Genomic DNA, 22041 nt, shown 5'->3' with positions numbered 1-22041 from the left:
TGAAGAATTTGCCTATGAATTATTCACAACATCAGATTAATTCGTGCTGTACGTGCATCTATGAAACCTCAGTTGAAGCGTTTTTGTCGCATATTTGAAGCGAGGCCTAACAATTGTTTGTGTCCTCAAGTTCCGATGGCAGTGTGAGCACGTGTCACATCAGCGGGGGCCGTGTGCTATTTTGCCTCTTTAGTACGATGTGCCGCCGCAGCTCCCCCAAGGGCACTCGCAAGCAATTCAAGCCGTTTGCCCCTTTTCAGATGGGCCCTTGTGTTCTCTCACCATATGAATAACACATCGCCGTCGGCTACGGCAAGGGGGGCGTACGTATAGCCCGCGCTGTGGGGAGGACCTCCTAATCCAGGATTATTGCCCAAGACCTGCAGCCGGTTGGATTAAGAAAAAAGGTGGGGGGGAGTTGTTGATTGGAAAAAGTGCAAAATCAGCACGTTTTTCCCTGAGCAGCTCAGGGGATTAAAGACGGGCCTTTTTCCTTGGCCGAGCCTCTGCGCGCCAAATATGGACACGGAGAAGAGGGTCGAGAGTTCAGTCGTGTTTGCGCTCGCCTCCTCGTCGAGGACGCTTCAATCATGTGCAGTCGCCTCATCTTTAAGCTTGTTGGCTTTTCCCCGTGATGGGGGGGCGGGGGAGTCCTGAGTGTCCCATTAGGATAATTTACACACCCGTGTGCTGACAAGTAAACACAAGAAACCCTCGTTGTCCTCCGCTCTTGTCATCTGCTTTGCATTGGCCGCGCGCCGGCTTTGCGACAACAGCAGGCCCTGAGGAGCAAAGCGGCCGAAGCGACAAATGCCGCCGGGGGTGTCGGCGTGCAGCTGCAAACTGCCAGCTCTCGTTAGGCGTCGGGACACAACAGAGCCAACGGGGGAAGATCTTTTTTCTCTCAGGCTCGCCGCTTAGTTCAGCCACTAATCGGCCACTATTGATCGTAGATGAAGTTGATGGCTCTCAAAGCGTCCGCCGTACATGGTGGCCTGCTGCAGCTCGGCAGTCTTTTTTTGTTTTCTCACCCTCGCTTGCACTTTTATCTTGGTAAAGCCGCAATATTTGTTCCAGCAGGTGTACCTAATATTGTGGCCGGTGTGTGAACGGGCTGTGTCAGACAGAACGGCAACCACATGCTATTGACTTGATGCAGACAAAGAGGCCATATTGGAATTGCCAGGTGCCTAATTTAGTCTTTGTTGCTGATAATTGAAAGCACTCATCCTTCCCCCCGTGCCGCCGAAAGGGAGACAGAGAGACGGACGGAGCATGGAGGAGGGGGGAGAGAATTGCCTTATAAGGCAGTCTGCAGTTGTGTGACGTCTCGTTCCCAACTGCGTGCAAGTAGATGATGATACCGAGATGTAAAGATGGCGTCTCGCATCCATCCTGAGGAACGTTTCCATGATGATCAGTCTCATTGCGGCCAACCAAAATATTAGCAACTGAATCAGACACCACCATAAACCAAAAACACATTCCGAATCGTGCCGCCGCAGTCCAACACGGCTTACTTGACGCGATCCACCTCCTCGTAGTACTGTCGAAAGCATCGGTAGTGGATTTACCGAAGTGGGAAAATGCACATCAAGCCGAGTGTGGTCCAAAAGACGTCGCAATGCCCTATGAAGGTGTGAGGATATTGGTGCGGCCGGCCAATCAAAGGAGAGAAAAATACTGTCATCATCGAGGCCCTGTGAGGGGCAAGGTCAAATCTCATTCCAAGAACAATCATAATACTATTGTAGATTTTGAAAGGGACCCAATGAGGCTTGACAATCACTGGAGACTGTACTTAATTGTGCGTGCGTCTGTTTTCACATATGGGACTGTGTGTTGTTTTATTGATTTCCCAATTACTCCTCTGCAGGGGGCTTTGTCACAAAGTGCATGCGTGCCTGTGCGTATAAACTGGCAGGAGTTCAGAGGTGATGAATAGTGATAGAGTGCATGCTGCTGAGTCAGGTGGCGTGCGTGCATGTATGTATGCGTCTGTCTCCTCGGTATTCCTCCTCGTGATGTTGCCAAGATTGCTTTCCCCTCCTCTGTCCTTTTATGTGCCGTTCTAGCAGCATCCCTGCATCCCAGTGAGCCCCTCCCCCATCCAGACAGCTGGGCTGGACGTGTATGTGTGCGTGTGGCTTCCCAGCTGGGGGCAGCAGTGAGGGATATTCTTTGGGGAAATGGGAGACTGAGTATGCTGCTGCTGCTTGCTGCTGCTTGCTGCTGCTGCTGCTGCTGCTGCTGCTGCTGCTGCTGCTGCTGCTGCTGCTGCTGCTGCTGCTGCTGCTGCTGCTGCCACTGCTGCGCTTCTTCTTTTGTGGCTGGCGCTCTTGTACATTCATTTCTTCAGGATTTTTCAAATGAATCTTGTCTTTATTGACACATAAAATATTGCACTCCACCTTTCACCCCTCCCCTCTTCCTCTCTCTCCTCCTACCCACGATCTCTCCTGGATTTAAGTTTTCTTTCTCCGTGCACTGCTAGTACTTGATGTGTGCGTGTCTCCATAGTGCCAGCATCTTCCCAGTCAAAAGCTGGGCCTCTGTCCTGTTCAAGCTTCTTTCAATTATCGCCCGATCATCTCCGAGGCGGCTTTTCCTCGTGCATATATTTGCTCTTCATAAACATGCCGTCATTAAGGTGTGTGTGTGTGTTTTGCATGTCGGTGGAAGCCATACCACTGAAATGTTAATTGCGGCTCAGCGCGTACGTTCCTCCCTGACGCAAGAATCCAGCCAAGGGGGGCTCGGGCCGCGAACAGATGTCTGGGTCAGGAAGGGAGGGAGGGACAGAGGGCAGCCCAGGAGGAAAGGATGCAAGCAGGAATAGTCTTCTCCAGCTCAAGAATGCTGCATGCATACTTGTGAAATCCTTCCTAAAGGGCATAAAAGTAATTTGTTGTCCTCCCGCTCTTGCTTTGAGCCTGTTTTTAATTACCGCACTCTTTCATTTTCCATTTCCTCTTCAATATTGCACTTAATGAAACATGTGTTAGCAATGTACTGTTACTGTCATTAAGGCCTCGCACACGGCAACAAAAAAAAAAGGAAATTCATTGCGAGTGGCAGAGAGACGCGAGAAGCGGTGATATTAGCTAGGAAGCTGTGAGAGTGACGCTCAAAGGCCAAACGGTGTCTTGTGTTGCAATGTGGTGAACAGCAACAGCTTTGTTTTGACTCAAGGAATGCAGCCAGGCAGGAAATGTCCTGGCACGGCTGGCACAACAACCAGCCAGCCGTACCAATTTGCAAAGATAACTTCAACAATGATCCCCTTACCCAGAGAACATTAACAAAAATAATCATTGGTACATTGGTGCTGCTAACCCTGACCCTAAACCCACAACCAAAGTGTGATTTCCTATTATGTGTTAGCGTGAAGCTAATGGCAGCTAGCGGTTGTTTTAGTTACAGTCAACTTGTCTCTTAGGTTCCCAGTCAGTCATGGGAGGGACGCGTCTCCTCAAGAGCTGCCACTAGCCATGCATGTGTAGGGTGACCAGACCTAAAAGAAATCTGCGGGGGGAATTTCATAATCGTCCGGGATTTTTTTCGACTGCCTCAAACATAATACATGTACAGTACATAGTCAATAGAATTGCCACTCCGTTCTATTTCACTCAATTCCAGGTTTCTTTGTATTGTTTGCATATACGTCACACCCTTCTCCTCAAAACTAGTCACTTTGCTGCGAAGTAGGGTGGGCTAGCCAGTCTACACCGAGAGTTTACAAGCAATGCCGAAACGAAGATGCACGTTCACAGCGGAGTTGAATAAAAAATTCCTGTGCTTTCGTCAGGGTCTTGATCCTAATGAAGCTGAGTGCTTGACATGTAAAGCAGGCACTTACGTGTCTGTGGCAAATAAAGGTGCCAACGACATCCAGGCACACATAAACACTTAGTGTACCACTGTAAAACTCAAAAATGTCAGTGTACACATGTTTTTGTTAGTGTAAATATGTTTGTTATCGTGCATATGTTGTTTTGTGTTATTCGGGCAAATAAATGCCATTGCTATACAGATACCATGTCATTTGTGTCATAACAAACACCGATGACCCCCCCCCCCACACACACACGCACAAAAAAGGCGTCCTCCTTTTCAGAATCCCAAATCTGGTCACCCTATGCATGTGGCGTGTTTGTTTTGCGTGCTATAGTTACACGTGTTGCTGTGTCACGCCATCAAACACCTCGCTATTATCCATAATCACGTGCCAGCGTCTGACACATCAACGTTAGATCCTCTAATGAGACGTCATCTCTCCCTCGCTTTGCACAGGTGAATCACCCCGCGGTCTCCCTCCTTTGTCTCTGGTGTCCTTTATAACTCCCAGACAAGAGAAGCTGGCTCCATGAATATGATTTCTGGCATTCGATCCACAGTTCTCTGACTCCATACTTTTCAGAAGTTCTTTTGCAACATTGTCTTTTCAAGTGTGCATTCAAAGCAGCCGAAGACTGAGTGACAAACAAAGATGGCCGCCGCCATGCACAGTGGCGATAAGGTGACGGCTTCACCTTCCTCCTGCCTGTTTGTTGCAGCGAGAGTCTTGTTGACAATATTGCCTTCTGTTCTTTCATCCTAAACCTAATTTTTTTTTTTTTGATGGCGCCGTCTTGAGTGGTGCAGTGTCTTCTCCTCTTTTTACTCCTTTTCGCTTTATTTTCATCTTTCCTCGTCTCTCGTTCTTTTTTACTGTAATGTTGGCCCATAACGATGTTTGGCCACGGTCAGGCCGTCCCAGGTTCGACCGTCTATTCGATCCATGCCAGTGCCTTCTACTCGCATCTCGGCATGTGCAAGATCGACTCGGCATGGGCAGATACTTTTTCTGTGCATCGGTCGGGAACGGTGTGACTCAGCGACAGCCGTCCTGCTCACCTGACCGGTGCTCCCGCGCCTTGGCCTCGCAGTGGCGACCCCTGTGAGAGGTCCGCTCCCTTGTGCTCGTTGGACCCTGGATGTGGCCGACCTTCGCTGTCCGTGCCTGCCCCGTGGTGGCGACGCACACCATCTGCATCTGAGTCCCCAGGACGCTGCTCACAGGTTGTGAGTGGCAGCCTTTTCTAGAAACTTATTGAGTTGTGCGCATGTCATCAGTATGTCTTTTATACAGTGGTGGTTCTACACTGAATTACTGTAAGTTTTATGAGAAAAAAAGCTTACAAGTCAGGTAAGTATACCCCTGGACTACATTAATCCAATGGTCCATCCATCCATCCATCCATCCATCCATCCATCCATCCATCCATCCATCCATCCATCCATCCATCCATCCATCCATCCATCCATCCATCCATCCATCCATCCATCCATCCATCCATCCATCCATCCATCCATCCATCCATACATCCATACATCCATGCAACTTCTTCCACTTATCCGCGGTCGGGTCGCAGCAGCCGACGCTGCACCGATCCGCCTGCCTCGCTCGTGAACAAGACCCCAAGATACTTGAACTCCTCCACTTGGGGCAGGATCTCATCCCCGATCTGGAGAGGGCATTCCACCCTTTTCCGACTGAGGACCATGGACTCGGATTTGGAGGTGCTGATCCTCATCCGAACTGCTTCACACTCGGCTGCGAACCGCTCCAGTGAGAGCTGGAGATCATGGCTTGATGAAGCCAACAGCACCACGTTGTCTGCAAAAAGCAGGGATGCAATGATGAGGTCCCCAAACCGGACACCCTCAACACCTAGGCTGCGCCTAGAAATTCTGTCCATAAAAGTTATGAACTGAATCCAATGGTCACTACATTAAAATATGTACATTGACATTCCAAAGATGCAGCTTGAGGCACGATGGTACGATGGTGGGATACCTTCTGACCGGCGCGGGCCACACAAATGGCCACGCAACGGGATGCCAGGAACTGATGCAGACAAACATACACAAACAAACACACACACAAACACACACACATGCACACACGCACACAAACGCGCACACAAACACACACGCACTCGTGCAGATGTCGTCTTCTGCAGCGCACAGGTGTGACAATAATCTAACACTTTCAGTTTCCTGCTCAATGTTACTTCGCGCCTTCACTGAGTGTGTGTGTGTGTGTGTGTGTGTGTGTGTGTGTGTGTGTGTGTGTGTGCGTGTGCGTGTGTGTGTGTGCGTGTGTGTGTTTGTGTGTGTGTGTGTGTGCGTGCGTGCGTGCGTGCGTGCGTGCGTGCGTGCGTGTGTGTGTTAGGCATGTGCAGGTTTGAGCAAACAATAAACGCAGCTGTCTGCTTTGGCCTTTTTGTTGCTTCAGATCACACGTCAAACTTGAGGCACTGGGGCCCGGGGATTCAGCCCGCCACATCCATCAAATTTATGTTTCAGAACTCACTAAATTAGGACTAAATTAGGACATTTTTTTTCTTTTTTGGCAATCACGAATCTTATACCTAAATATTTAAAGTATTTACATTGTTTCCCATTTCAAATTCCATCTGCCGTTAACTATATAAAACTAACTATCTGTAATAATATGATGGATGATACATTCATATCATTTTCTCATGACTGCATGGATAAGATTGTCAATACGATGCCATAGGGTGATTATTTCAAGGCTTAAATGAATGAAGATTCCTGAATGGTGCATTTTGCTGATGGATGATTCCGAATAATAAAACTGGATGAAGCCGCAGGGTCGGCGTACAAAACCCTCGAGAGTCAGACACAGCTTGTCTTCAACTTATCGATTGAAATGACCAAAAGAACGACGCGTGTGTTATTGACAGCCGCTCACACAAAGTCTCATTGAAAACTCTAAACTATCGGCAAAAAAATACAACAGAGGGAAGGGTGTCGGTATCAAGGGGGGGGGGCCCTCAGAGCTGTAGTTGGAGATGACTAATTCAGACAAATAACCCCACCCTTCTGGAAGTTTTATTACGTTTGCAATAACACAATTCAAGTGGTTCAGGCATAGAGCCCAGGGAGACAACTTTGTTTGGCTGTGAATCTTAAGCTCATACGTCTTCATGTCAGATCACGTTTTCACGTCTAGCGCATGTCGAAATTTTGTTCCCCATGGGAGCATTTGAGGGCTGACCTCTTCATCACGCACATTAGAAGAAGCCCGATTCCCATTTTGACGTGGCGCGTCATCCATCTCACGTTGGCCTCCATTGTCGTGCGCTGCGTTTAAATGACAGTGATACATATGCCGCATTGCAAAGACAAAGGCTTTGACACCCCCCCCCCCCCCCCTCCCATTTGGTGTGCACGTACAAAAATATAACGTTTTAAGAGTGGATTCTTTGCTTTGGCATCTGGATGGGTCGAGGACCACAGTTCCCATTAAAATGCACTTGGGGGGAAAATGAAATTTGGCAGAGCGGGCTTGTAATCATCTCTTGTTCCCTCTCAGTTTTATCTGCAGAGGATTTGGAGGATCCTCCCTCCCCCGTACCATGCATTAATATTCATAGACAAAATTCCCAGCTTGCTGTGTTGCCGCCTGTAGCGCTCTCATTTGAGAATGTAAAATATGGCCAGCAGCCTGTGTGCGTGTCTATGTGTGTATGTTTCTACATGTCTACGTGTCTACGTGTGTGTATGACCATTAGGATTTTCATACGCCGCTCGTGCACATCAACCTTTCAACCTTGTTTTGGAACCCATGCGCTCATTCCAAATGTATATTATGTTTCGCAAAATGCCAACGATAATGGACACACACACACATATATACAGGACTGTCTCAGAAAATTTGAATATTGTGATAAAGTTCTTTATTTTCTGTAATGCAATTAAAAAAACAAAAATATCATACATTCTGGATTCATTACAAATCAACTGAAATATCGCAAGCCTTTTATTATTTTAATATTGCTGATTATGGCATACATCTTAAGAAAACTCAATTATCCAATCTCAAAATATTAGAATATTTCCTCAGACTAAGTAAAAAAAAGATTTATAACAGCAAAACAAAATCATTCAAAAACATTTGAAAATGTCCATTAATTAGGTCATTTGCATTGTTGGGTCCGGTTTCTTTCAGCTTCTTCTTCAAAATACCCCACAAATTCTCTATGGGGTTCAGGTCAGGGGAATTGGCAGGCCAATCAAGGACAGTAATGCCATGGTCAGTACACTATTTTCTGGTGGTTTTGGCACTGTGGGCAGGTGCCAGATCGTGCTGGAAAATGAAATCATCATCTCCATAGAGCTTTTCAGCAGACGGAAGCATGTAGTGCTCTAAAATCTGCATTTACTCTGGACTTGATGAAACACAGTGGACCAACACCAGCGCTGACAGTGGGAACTTTACACTGGATTTCAAGCAACTTGGATTTTGCTCCTCTCCAGCCTTTCTCCAGACTCTGGCGCCTTGAATTCCAAATGAAATACAAAACTTGCTTTCGTCTGAAAAGAGGACTTTGGACCACTCTGCAACTGTCCAGTGCTTTTTTTCCATAGCCCAAGTCAGACGCTTCAGAAGTGGTTTGACCATGGGAATACGGCTATTGTAAGCCATTTCCCGGACACGTCTGTGAACAGTGGCTTTTGATACCTGGACTCCAGCTTCAGTCCACTGTCTTTGAAGCTCTCCCAAATTCTGGAAGTGACTCTTCTTCACAATACTGTTAAGGCTGCAGTCATCTCTCTTGGTTGTGCAGCGTTTCCTGCCACATTTGCCCCTTCCAACATACTTTTTGTGGATGTGCTTTGAAACTGCACTCTGTGAACAGCTTGCTCTTTGAGAAATTTCTTTTGTGTCTTAGCGTGTTTTCACACTTGGTCCCTTTCAGCCCTCTAAACGAACTCAGATCGATGACTCAGCATTTTTTGTTCATATGTGAACACGCCAACCGTACTCAGACCCCTTTAAAACGAACCGTACTGGAACCACCTCCTGAGGTTCGCTAAAAAGTCAACGGTACGGTTCACCTAATCTGTGCATTGTGAACACAATGCGCACTGGGTTCACTTCGCCTTTTTGCACTGTATTGTAACCTCCTTGGGTTGCCGTAGATTGGTCACGTGACTGCAGGCGCAAAACCAGAAAGAGAACTCGGTCCCCTTTGAAATACACTCAATGTGAACACAAAAAGAACTGAGTTTGCTTCCTCTTGGTCCACTTTTTGGTCCACTTAAAGAGGCCTGACTTTGGTTCTTTTAATAGGGTCCAGGTGTGAAAACACCCTTACCCTCCTGATGGAGGGTGTCAATGATGGTCCTCTGGACAGCAGTCAGATCAGGAGTTTTCCCCATACTTGTGATTTAGTTTACTGAACTAAGCTGTGTGTTTTTCAAGGCTCAGGAAACCCTTGCGGGTGTTTCGAGTTAATTGGACGATTCAAGTGATTAGTTGAATACCCTACTAGTTTACTTTTTCATGATATTCTAATATTTTGAGATAGTTTATATCTTCTTCTTCTTAATATTTTCTGAGACAGTCCTGTATATATACACACACACACGTATACACATGACGCTTTCAGTTGCTGTCTGAAATGCATTGGCTCTCGCTCTTTCTGTTTTGCCTGTGTATTGATTTGCCATTATGTGGCATGAGGGGGAAAATCCATGGCTCTCCTTTTAAATAAGCATCACATAAGGATAAGAGCGAGGTATCACAGACAAAGCGTATCGAATGGAAATACGCGGGACACGGCGTGGAAGTCAAGCAATCTCCTCAGTGCCTCTTGCACTGGTTTAAGACGAGGCTTGTGAATTATGTTAAGCTTTGCTGAAGCAGGCTTTTTTCCGTTTTAACCACATCTGGCTTCTTTGTAGTAGTGCGAATGAAAATTTGCATGTAGTCAGGATCGATGTACTTCCATCTCTGTTGCTGTTTGCGCTTGACTTTGAAAGCAAAAACGTACGACAACAACACTTTACTAACCAAGACGGACGCGTGATCAGGCCGCTGGCAAATGATGTGCCGGGAGAATTTTGTAAGCCGGCTGCTGCTGGTTGTCAGTAAAATGGGCGTCTGTCACTGACGGGGGGATAAGAGCTTTGAAATCTGATTGGACAAACAAAAAAACCTCAATCATTTACTGTGTTGGAGAGAGTGCAGCCAAGAGAACAGCTCTAAAATTAAAAGAATACAATGTTGGGAGTACGTTAAGCTAATTTTATAATAGAAATCCTGCAATCCTGTTTGTAAATGTAAAAGTGCTTTTTGTCTCCAAAATATTCACATACACTCACGCACACTCACTCACTCACTCACTCACTCACTCACTCACTCACTCACTCACTCACTCACTCACTCACTCACTCACTCACTCACTCACTCACTCACTCACTCACTCACTCACTCACTCACTCACTCACTCACACACTCACGCGCGCGCGCACACACACACACACGCACACACACGCGCACACATACACACACGCACGCACACACACACGGGGGGAACACTCACTTTAAGCCTCAAAGTCTGTGTGCGTGTGTTGTGATCTCAAAACTGCTGCAGAAGGCACTTTTTTTCAGTGATTGTCACCACTTCTTTTAGGCAAACAATGACGAGCGGCTCCATTATCTCCGTAAATTGAATACAAATCTCCGTAGCGCTCGTGCAAATAAATTGCGCGCTTTATCGCCGTGCTCCTCCCCAAACGCACGTCTCCTCTTTGCAGCCAATGGAAAGCGAATAACGCATAAATAAGAAAGAGGACGGATGCAGGCGACCAGCGGGCGGGTAGGCGAGCGAGCGAGCGCACGTGTGGCTGAATTTCCATATAGATAGACACGCACATTAAACTTGGTTATCTGCAAGCTCGAAATCCACTCGTGCTCTTATTACGTTTTTGATGGAGAGACGGCCACCGGCTCGACTTTGACGTTAACGGCCACCCCCACCCCGCTGCGTGTCGCTCTGCCCGGGACACTTTGTTGGTTGTTGGCTCCGATCTGATGGGTCTTTTATCAAAGGAGTACCACAGGGAACAGTGCTCGCATCACTTTTGTTTATGTCTCGTCGCAAACATCTTCAGAACTGCTGGAATTAATTTTCAATTAGATTCCAAAGCGTTACATTACTTTCTCTGAAAATAAGACCAATATTATTCAGTGTAAAAGTATAATTTTGTCATGACCTTAAACATCAATCTATGACTGAGCGCAAGCTGGCAACCAATGTTAGCAACTTTGCCATCAACATTGCAGAGGTGCAGTGCGACATACAGCACTTGGCGCTTAGCACGATATGCTGAATGAAAGAGGAGGGAAACAAAACGCTTATCCATCCCGCGGCTTACGTGTAAATTAAAATGCAATTAGAAAGAGGCAAATAGGCTGCTCCCAGGAGATTGCGAAAGGGGGGGGGGAGGACAAGAGGGGTAAAAGGCTCTCAGGATAAGGGCCCGTGTCACTCATCATTAGCGTGGCATTAGACAGGAGGGGAGCCAAATCTCAACACAAGCTCGCGGGCACATTTTGTTCACGTCGCAACGCTGATGATAACAACGACGGGAATCTGAGTACCTCAAAGACTAAAAAGATCCTCCATGTTGTTTTTTGTTTGGTGCTATTGTTTCCCACAGCCTTTTTTGTCATCGGCGGCAATGCATCCATCAAAGTGGCACGACTGTCTTCCTCAGCTTCATACAGTATTGACAAGTGTCCATTCTGACAGAATTCCAGCACCCCATCCCCGACGGCTCCCCGCTGACCACTCCGTCCCCCTTGAAGTCTGGTGCCCCCGCCCCCCTTCCCTCCGCAACGCCCCCCCCCCCCCCCCCCCCCCCACCCGGCTCCCGGGGATCAATGGGCGTATGGCGGATGAACTCCACACGACGACAGCCTCGCAGGCAGGGGGGGGGGGGGGGGTGCATGCGTGAGGAAGAAAAGGGGAGCCCATCCTGGCAGGGCAGCACCCCACAATGCAGACCTGTCGCTTCGCTGCAACAATGGAGGTGACAATGACACTGGAGGGGGAATTTCCGCTACTCACCCCACCCCACCTTTCAAGCAGAGGCGGGCTTATAGAGCAGACTCAAATTCATAGTTTCTTTCCATTTCAAGTATGAACGTTGAAGGCTTCAAAGGTCAAAATGCCAAAATGCTGCTGGCATGATCGTTTGGAGCGCTCCCGTTTTGAAATTCAGGTTAAAAATCATAATGTCTTAAATTTGTTTGCTGAAATGTTATTTTGTAAGTGCATCAAATTAGCTTGCGTATGAAATACGCCAAATGTGTTTTTTTTTTGTTTGTTTGTTCAATGATGTCCCTGTTAAAATACTCGTCATGAATCGTTTGTCAAGAACAAAATTGTGTGCCTGGACCTGAAGCAAGAACGAACGTGGGAACAGTCGTCGTTTTGTTTTGTCTTGTCACAAATCCACCCAGCAGATTGACGCTACTGAAGACGCTGGCTTCGTTGAGGTGTTTCCACCAACTATTTGCGGCCCCCACTGTTTGATAGTGTACTTTAATGACCGCCCGCTAAGCACCGCTAGGCTCTCGAGGCCTCTTAACATTTTTCTAATACCCCCCTCCCTCCCCCTCTCCACTCTGTCCTTGCATTCTGTCCCAATAAAGTCTTTTCTTCCAGTGGAGGAACGAATCGGATGCTTCTCTGGGCCAATGTGGAGATCTCTCATCATGGCCTCCTCCTCCTCCTCGCCTCTTTTATCCCCCACCACCCTGAACTTACTTTACCTCAAGCCTTCTTTTACATGCACGCACCCACAGCCCTACCCTCCCCACCCCTTTGCTGAGAATATCTTGATTCCCTGAGCTGGCACTCCTGGCACACTCCGAGCTTGACCTTTTATTTTTGGGGAAAGGTGATTGAAATATCTGTGTTTCCTGCAGAGAGAGTTGCAGAGATCATGACATAACTTGACCCTGGTCCTCCCACACTTGTGCACCCAAATATAACATTTGAGCAAGCGCATAAAAACCACATGAGCATTTCTAAGGTGCTTCACAACCCCTGCCCAAATCACACTTGGCAGTACTTCTAAGCACTTTATATTACGCCACATACATACGTATCTTTCTATCTTTTTACTATGCTGCATTCAAACGCAGACAACCTTGTCAAAACAAAACAAGGCCGTGCAGCGATAAAAAAACGCGCGGGGGGAGGGGGGGCAGACAGCCTGACCTTGTGTGCTGCAGATAAGTGTTGCTTTTTGACCTTGGTGTGTTGCAACAAGGTCAAAATAAACAAGGTCCTGTGAGAAAGCGTTTCTGTTGGTTCCTGCAGGGAGTCCAAATGCGCTGTCGCTTTCACGGGGCAAGGATGACATCAACAAGGGGGGACGTGGGTTGCGCGGATAATTCAATCGTTTCCGTTTAATCCGAGTCCTGTTACACCCACAACATAGTCAACTTGTTTATGGAGACGAAGATTTTGCCAAACTTTAGCTGCTCGTGCATGGGGGCTTTCTTAAGCAAGACGAGAGTGTTGTTAACAACGCTGCCAACTTTGAATGAAATCGCAAAGTATATCAAATAAGAGTTCAGCGTGATGAAAAATGAAGACAACTGTCAAACGCTGTACATGGGTGCGTTCGTTATGTTTAAGTTATGAAACACCGCTTTTGTACGTTCGTGAGTGTTTCCACTTGATGTTACCAATTTTGGTCGCTGCGCACACACAACACGTGTCGTGTCGACACGTCACGCACACCTGCTGAAGAAAAAGCTCGCGCTGTTATGTTCACATGCAATTTAAAACGTGAACGCATTTAACAATTTCTATTCTCGACAACCGGGCGGGCGATGAATTAAAAATGTCATACAGCCGGTGAGGTGAGCAACGCCCAAATCCACAAACACGATAACGTCAACCCCTTCCACTTCTTCACGTACTCAAAATGCATTTTGGTGAATATAATGTACATTTTCAGAGGGTGTACATTCCACGCTCAAAGTCTTTAGCAGCAATTGAATTTCTTTGCGTGTCACTGTGTCTCTTTTTGCTGTTGCTAGGCAAGCAGGGCGTGTGTGCTCTGTAGCCGCGGCTGGAGGGCACCGCGGGGCGGGGGGTGGTGGCAGAAAAAAACTGTAATTGGGCGCAAATTCAACGCTTTCAATGGGCGATTTTGCTGCCAAAGGGATCTCAAACCTCCCCTGCGTTCATCTCTAGTGCAAAAGTGCCGAATTGGAGGGCGCGCGCGGTTGGATTTAGCCGCTTTCTGTGCATGACCATATATGGCAAGGCAGAGATAGCTCGTGCTCGCGCGCAATAGGCTGCCCGCCGCGGTTCGGCTTTACAGGCTCCGTTTTAACCCTTGTCATGCTGATTTTTTTTTTTCGACAATGAAAAACTCGTCCGATACAGGGCGGTTGTTTTGGGGCGGGGGACACCGCTAAAAAACAGAGCTTTTGCATTTCGGCTGCGCATTTTTTAATCAAGTCCCCAGTGGTTTTCTTATCTCGTGTGATGAACTGCGCACGTAAAACTGACATGGTAATTTGCACATTTTTTTTTCTCACGTGAGGCGAAATTAAAGGGGAAATGAACTGCTCCGATTAATAATGGTGGCGTGCAAGCGGAAAAGTTGAAGATTCACAGACTTGGAACGTGTTAAATTAACGGCAGTTGAGCCCAGAGGACACAGTACTGCTCTTATATCTGTGTGTCTGTGTGTGTGTGCGAGAGAGAGAGAGAGAGAGAGAGAGAGAGAGAGAGAGAGAGAGAGAGAGAGAGAGAGAGAGAGAGAGAGAGAGAGAGAGAGAGAGAGAGAGAGAGAGAGAGAGAGAGAGAGCGTGTGACCTATATTTGCTCAGTGCAGTGAGCAGATCCAAATGTAACCCTGCGCGATGCAATACTGGGATTTTTTTTATTTAAGAAAAGGTATAACGCAAAGTAAAATCAGAAATAAAAAAAGTCAAGAAGCTGCAAGATGACAAGCACGTGCATTGGTGGAAGATTTGAAAGGGTGAGTAAATACAAAAAGCAGAATTACAACTGAAATCTGGCAACACTGACAGAATACGCCCCCCCCCTACACACCACACACACACACACACACACACACACACACACACACACACACACACACACACACACACACACACACACACACACACACACACACACACACAAAACTGAGTCAATTTTCACCATGGGTACTCACAATTCACTCGTTTTTGGATTCTGGGTAACTGTAGCTTATTTGAACTCAGTGGCCAAGTAAGATCTTAAACTGGATGAAAGTGAGGGTCACAATATGCGTCCCGTCCTTGCTGCTGATGTAATTTTGCTGTTTCTGTAAAATCACTTAAAAAAAAAGATGCACATTTTATCTTTATCAGACTTCCAAATCTCCCCACCAACAACACCTTGAAACTCACGATGGAGGAATTTGGCCCCTCTATATCTCAACATTGTTTTAATGCGGATTTGGTTCATATATCAGAATGACCTTTTCCCAATTTCACTGCCCAGAGATTAGCCTTGAGGGATGAAAGCCGAATTGCACCGGAAATTCACCTCTACATTATGCATTTCACCCTCGAAATCCTCCCTACAAATAATCGCGGAAGATTTCATGCAAAATACCTTAGAACGCAACAGCACGTTTCGTCAAGTAGCATTTAACATATTTTGTTTGTAAATCGTAATGGGCTTTCATTACAAAGAATTGTCCTACGTTTTAAAGTCCCAAAAGCATTCCGCACCTGTCCCTCACCAGTTTCTATGCCACGTAGTTCTTAAGTATTTAAAGACACACAAGACCCTAAATTAAGAATCGTTTTGGAACCCTAAACGCGTTGCCTTTGTTTAAAGTTGCTCCAGGTTCATAACTGAGTCGTCTTGCCTTTCATTGAGTCATTTAAAAGCGCGATTGCGGTGCCATTTTTCCAAGTAACCAGCCTGCTTGTGAACGAACGGACCACTCCTCTTTTTGTGCTTAACATTTTCACACGCATTGCGCGTGCAACATTGCGCGCCAACATAAACACATTGGAGGAGGGCTTCGTGACATGAAATAAAGCAGGGGCGCCTATGTGCCGTGACATTTAACGTGGTGATTTCTGTGAATTCCCACACGTCCACAACGAAGGTGAAGAAGGGATGGAGCCCAACCAGGAGAGGTCTCCACCTCCCCTCCTGACGTCATGCGCCAAAGCCGGAGCTCTTGCACGACTGGATCAGTTCACTACCGCTCGCCTGTGACTCTCTCTGCACACTGCCAGGACTGTGCGTAGACTGCAAAAAAGGAGGGACTACGCGAGCTGGAGGGGGATAACACTTCGGATTTGGATACACACTGGAAAACTACCAAGGCAGCGAACGAACGCGACCACCCTGCCTTGTCTGTCTTTTTTCCCCTTCTTCCTTGCACATCGCATTCGCCCCTACCCCGTCGCTTGCGGTCGGATTGCGGCGAGAATGGAGCTCCCTGCCGCCGGAGAGCACGTCTTTGCGGTGGAGGGCATCGAAAAGAAGCGCATTCGCAAGGTAAACTGCGTGGCGGGTTTTATTTTATTATTTTTTGGGCGATGGTAAAAAGTCTTGCATTGGCGTGTTTAAAGCCTCGGGGAATATACATCTCTCTCTCTCGCTCTCTCTCCCAATGAACGCAGGGGAAGATTGAGTACCTGGTCAAGTGGCGGGGATGGTCTCCCAAGTAAGTCCGAATGCTGCATATTCCGCTTAATTTGTGGATAATACAAATCGGCGAGGGCATACATGGGCGCAGTGTGTGTGTGTGTGTGTGTGTGTGTGTAGGCGGGCAAGTGTTTCATCCGTGGATGCCTTCACTAATTTATGCGAGGGGAAAAGGGAGGGTAGGCACGGCTATGTAATCCCGTTTTAATTATTTCTGCTCTGCCAACGAATTTGAGAGACAGTGCTGCTAAAATGGCTGACTGTATGGTGGCGCGCGGAGACAGCACACACACACACGCACGCACACACACACACACACACACACACACACACACACACACACACACACACACACACACACACACACACACACACACACACACACAGATGTGTTTTGCTTAATTTCACCCTCTTCCTAACCAATTATTTGCCGTCAAACGTCAAACGTATCCTGCAGATACAACACATGGGAGCCGGAGGAAAACATCCTTGACCCGCGCCTCCTCGTTGCATTTCAATACAGGTGAGACTCGCTGGACTTTGAATGTGGGCCTGCTCTAACTTGACCGTGACCTTATATGGGCATGGGGGAGGGGCTACACTCCACTCTCCCTGATACACCTCTTGACCCACTCACTGGTTGCTATCCTGGGAAAAGGGCTGGTGGGAGTTTCTTGAACAAAGACACACTCGACATAGTTAGGAAACATTGATTATATCACGCATTCTACTACAAGATCTTTTCTGTGAATATGATGCAGTATTATTATTATTTAATTATTCTTCTTATTATTATTACTGAATGCTAACGCGGCCAAAGATCACGTACGGGCCTGCAGGACCCGTAGACACACTCACTGTAAACAACAAATTAGCATTTTCCAAAGAGGCTAATGGACACGCCAACTTGTACTGCGTCCTGATGGGCTGCCCGTGCGCAGTTTGCGTGGAATCCTCCCCGTCCGCTCCTGGCGGATGGATGGGGGAGGGGATCCCACAAGGGAGCCCGTAATTGCCAAATCTTCTGTGAATAGGGGTCACCTCGTTGGATTTTGCGTTTGCGCCCGACTGTTTATTACGGCAGCCTTGATGTCTTGAACATCTGTCGGCCCAAAGCGTGCTCGGTTGGCCGGCCTTCATCCGCCGCTGGTTATTTACGAGTCAGTGATTCGTCAAGGTTTATTCCTGGTAGTAACGTTTCATCCTGGCCTGGTCCTGACAACCACATTATCCACGTTGTGTCTTCAAAAATCCCCCCTCTTCTTTTTTTCTTCTAAACTCTGAGCCCATATTCATGCTCGGGGGTTATCTACAAGCATTCATTCGGTTTGACATGTTCCTCATGAACCCTGATTACCGATGTGAGGACGTGGAGTGGCAGAAGGGAGACTGTCTGAACGAGCTGCAGCGAGTCTTAATTGAATTTCAGCAGGCATAATGACAACACGTAGCGGGATGATTACCAATGCAAATAACGACCACAATGCTTTGCGATGGCTCACGCACGTGACGTTTTGGCTTTTCATAGCCAAACTGCACGTTTGACCTTGAATACTAGGTGAAGGAAAACGGAAGACGGTCTCCCCCACCCTTTCGTCTTCATGTGACGTGACGCGGCAAGCTATCATTTTGCTTTGTTTTCGCAGGGAGAGGCAGGAGCAGCTGATGGGATATCGCAAAAGGGGCCCCAAAGCAAAACATCTTCCACTGCAGGTAATTGTCATCACGCCTCTCCATGGGTGAGAGGTCAGACGGGAGAGGGGGAGGGTGTAGATTCTTGTCAGGTGTTCTCGAGCGGCTGTTATTATGCTGGGCGTTATTTTTAGTTTTCCTTCAGATGGCAACGGGAAGGGGAGAGAGGTTGTCGTTCTGCCTTGTCCTAACTTTGTTTCCCAAGGTTGCGCCCGATCTAGCTTGTTGTATCTGACTGTTTAGTGTTTCCTCTCACCGGGTGGATAGTCAATTTTGGACACACTCAGTTTAGAGCTAGTTGTTCCTTGTTTGAGCCTGGCACAAAATGGCTAAAATTAGCACTGTGTTGTACTTGGGTTTGTCTCGTTTTCGAGGTTTAATGGAGCTTGTTAGGAAGCAAATATGGACGTGCAGGCCCATCGCTGCGCTCAGTCGGTCGTGTTCGGGAATCAGAGCTGAAGCGTGACATGTCTGCTGGCACTTGTCTGACCTGAGGTCACAGCCAAAGGTTCTTGAGCGTTCCGCTCTGAGGGTTCAGCCTGTGCCAAAGGGAAAAAGGGACGAGCTGGTGGCTTGGATCTGCTACAGCGCAGTCCTTCTATTTGCCAGCGTGCCTTTTAATCAGAACTAAAGAATTGAGTCGATCTGTCAGGTATTGTGCATCGCCATATGACTCCCAAAATATGCAAGGCTAAATTATAACGGTGGGGCAAAAACATTGTGGAGCACTTTATTTGTTCATGTCAAACTGTGTAGACAAAAAGAATTGTCTGCATTCCTTTGCGCAATCAGCAAAGCTTTGTAGAACTAATGCCTCTTGCTCAGGTCCACTCGAGGTGGCCAAAACATTCCGACACGGTCACAAAGACAGGAATCCCCATCCTTTTGACTAAAATATCTTGTCTATCCTTTTAGGTTCCCTCGTTTGCCCGGAGGTCGAGTATCCCCGCGGGCTTGGAGGACGCCTCTCCGGACGTAGATGACAGTCCCAAGGAGGATGCCGTCCCGCTCCAGCGTTGCCAGCCCCAGCAGTATCAGCTGAACAGCAAGAAGCACCATCAGTACCAGCCCAGCAGCCAGGAGGTGCCCGTCGATCAGCTGGCCAGCACCAAGAAGAAGTACGTCTACCAGCTCAACAGCAAGAAGCACCACCACTATGAGCCTGACCCCAGTATGTACCAAGCTCAGGCCTTAAAGCTCAAGAAGGTGGTCAAAGTTCAGGAAGCGCCCAGCAAAGCCGCCAACCCCGGCTGGAATCTGCCGCTGGCGCTGCAGCAGAAATGGCTTCGCGACAAAGACACGGGCTGCTTGAGTAAAGTCAAAGAGCTGGCGGTGGAGCTGCGAAAAGCTGCTCCCAAAGACGCGGAAAGCGAGCAAGCGTTCAAGCCTAATCCCAAGGACGCCACGCTCCCGAGCGCCGTCAGTGGCAAAATGAAGATCATAAAGAACAAAAACAAGAACGGACGTATCGTCATCGTTATGAGCAAGTATATGGACGCTCATAAGGTTCACGGGGCAAAGGGCAAACACGGGGACCCGTCAAGCGCTGAGAAAAGCCAAAGTGGCCAAAACAACCCGGCGCACGGAAGCAAAACGGCTGAGAGCGGTATTCCCAAAGAGATGTGCAGCAGCAGTTCCCTCCCCGCCACAGAGTGCTCCCCGAAGGACAGGCACTTCTTTAAGCCTTCGCCCAGTACAGCTGAGGAATACAACACGGAGGTCGCTCGGGGTCAGGCTGACCTGCCCGATGATCTGCCGCTGCAGCTGACCGCCAGCTCGCCCCCGACCTCCTGGCCGGCCGACGCCAACGTCCCCACGTCCGCCGCCATGATGGACCACATCCGGATTCCGTCCTACCCCGGCAGCCGCAAGAGAAAACTCTCCGAGCCTGCGGCAGAGCGCGGACTTACCAAGGCTCCCAAAAGCCTCGGCCTTTGCGACAGCGCGCTGGGGCCGCCTCAGGACAAACCCATGGACCTTCACTGCGCCGGACGCATCGGTACGTACCCGTCTGATGCCATGGACTGCGCTGGCCAGGAGGAGCCCATGGATCTGAGTTGTCCAAAGACTAAGAGGCAGACTCAGCTGGAAATTCGGCCTGAGCCGCTGCGGCCTGAACTTGCACCTGAGCCTGAACTGCAAGCCCAAAGTGAACCCGCTCTCCAAGCTGAATCCCCGCCCGCTCTCCAAGATACCAACACAGCAACCCAGGACACGCCGAACAAGACTAAAGCGGCGCTGGCTCAAAAGATCTCTCCTTTTATGGGAAATATCATCATCACTGATGTCACAACAAACAGTCTGACAGTAACCTTCAAGGAGTACGTCTCTTTCTAAGGAAGCCACTGACTGGACAGACGGATTGTGTCCAAATGTGCAAAGTGTAGAAAAAAAAACAAACATACAGAGATTTTGTACATATGCAAAGTTATAATTTATCATTCAAATTTAATATGTTTCCTACATGTTTTATACTGTAACTCTGAAACGTAGCCAAGCAAGTGCCCTCGAGGATTTCCGTGGATACATTCAACGAGATGTGTTCCGCTTCAAAAAAAGACAAACACTCTACGAGTATATTGCGTTGTTTCATACCTGTACCAAACTTGTAATCTCAGATGTGCAAAGGTTCATACGTCTTTTGTATCAAGCTCGATCAATTATTTGGGGTCCCGCTGCGCATTAGAGAGGAACTTGTCATGTTGGTATAGATCAAAGATCAAATTGAAAGCACTTCATTACTTTTTCTCCACCAAGCAATGATCGTTAATTGCCTTCATTATTAAGTTTGCCCTTCTTCAGGTCGTTTTCAGAGGTTTGGACTCGATTCAGTCATGGGCATTATAATCGATTCGTCATTATGAATGTGGTTGATTGCGTGAAAACAATAGTAGTCGTTATGTCTCGAAGTAACAAACTGATTGTTTATCAAGAAAATGAATTGTCCAGTTTTTGTTCGGCACGCGTCTTGAGATGCAAACATGACAAAGACGTACGCAAACTCTCTTCCGTCTGACAAATGTGATCTCTCACTTTTTTAGTATTGTTCATCTCATGAATATTCCGTGATGGGAAAAGGCGGCTAACTGTTTGGCTCGCTCGTGACCCGTCAAATGTGACTCATCAAGGTTTTGCTAGGCACACTTGAAGACGAGCTTGCTTTTTGTTGATGCTGCTTGAAATGCAAATGTTGACTCTCCTTCACGATGCACACTGAATGCAAAACCAGCTTAAGAATGCTAAAATGCGACAAGAATGAATCGGAAGCAAGCATATTCATTTGGGAGAAGCTGCAAGGGATCTTTTAACAATTGTTTCCATGAATTTTGCTGTCCTTTTGGGTTTTGTTTTGCTTTCATTTGTCGATGCACTCGCTTACAAGGATCGTCATAACATTGCTTAGGGATACGAGTTAGCTTACTGCTGTTGGCACACTTTCACAATAAAGAAAGCAAAGTTCCTCGTAAGGCTTGGCTCTTGATCATTATTTAAAATTAATGTTTTGAACCTAACGCTTAATGTGAATGTTGAAAAATATATGATAAGATGATTCCAAAAAATCACAACTACCGGGGCTTCAAAATTGTCCAGCATGGAAAAATGGACACTACTTAAAGCTTACATATCACATTTATAAATTCTTACGTTTCACATTTTACTCATTCAGTTGTGGTCTATATAAAGTGAAACAGCAATGCTTTTGTCTGAATTCCTCGTTTTGATAGCATCACAGTTCCCTCTTTTATACTTGTTCTGAGGTGCGACTCAGAGCAAGCCGTTTTAGGACCTGTCACTTTAA

At 47.4% G+C, this 22041-nt stretch overlaps 1 protein-coding gene and 1 long non-coding RNA gene across 3 annotated transcripts; one reads left to right on the top strand and one right to left on the bottom strand.

The window, feature by feature from the left end:
• Positions 1–5294: 5294 nt before the first annotated feature.
• Positions 5295–15601, bottom strand: LOC148383188 (uncharacterized). The gene is made up of 3 exons (XR_015853457.1): positions 15073–15601; positions 9872–9994; positions 5295–5659 (listed from the first exon to the last, which is right to left on the bottom strand). It is a non-coding gene; the product is annotated as an uncharacterized LOC148383188 (long non-coding RNA).
• cbx4 (chromobox homolog 4 (Pc class homolog, Drosophila)) lies at positions 14721–21709 on the top strand. 2 transcript variants are annotated; one of them, XM_088358344.1, is made up of 6 exons: positions 14721–14874; positions 16003–16400; positions 16526–16569; positions 17008–17073; positions 18197–18263; positions 19158–21709. In XM_088358344.1, exons 2-6 carry the CDS (start codon positions 16332–16334, stop codon positions 20577–20579), a joined length of 1668 nt encoding a protein of 555 aa, XP_088214470.1. In that variant the 5' UTR covers positions 14721–14874; positions 16003–16331; the 3' UTR covers positions 20580–21709. The 2 variants fall into 2 exon arrangements, with proteins under 2 accessions (XP_088214470.1, XP_088214471.1); XM_088358345.1 differs by lacking the exon at positions 14721–14874 and having other exon boundaries at positions 15530–16400.
• Positions 21710–22041: the final 332 nt, after the last annotated feature.

The sequence above is a fragment of the Syngnathus floridae genome, chromosome 17 (genome assembly GCF_059516105.1).
Source record: "Syngnathus floridae isolate MCC-2025c chromosome 17, RoL_Sflo_1.0, whole genome shotgun sequence".
Lineage (NCBI taxonomy): Eukaryota > Metazoa > Chordata > Actinopteri > Syngnathiformes > Syngnathidae > Syngnathus > Syngnathus floridae.
The sequence above is the reverse complement of the archived record's forward strand: the minus strand, read 5'-3'. Positions and strand labels throughout refer to the sequence as shown.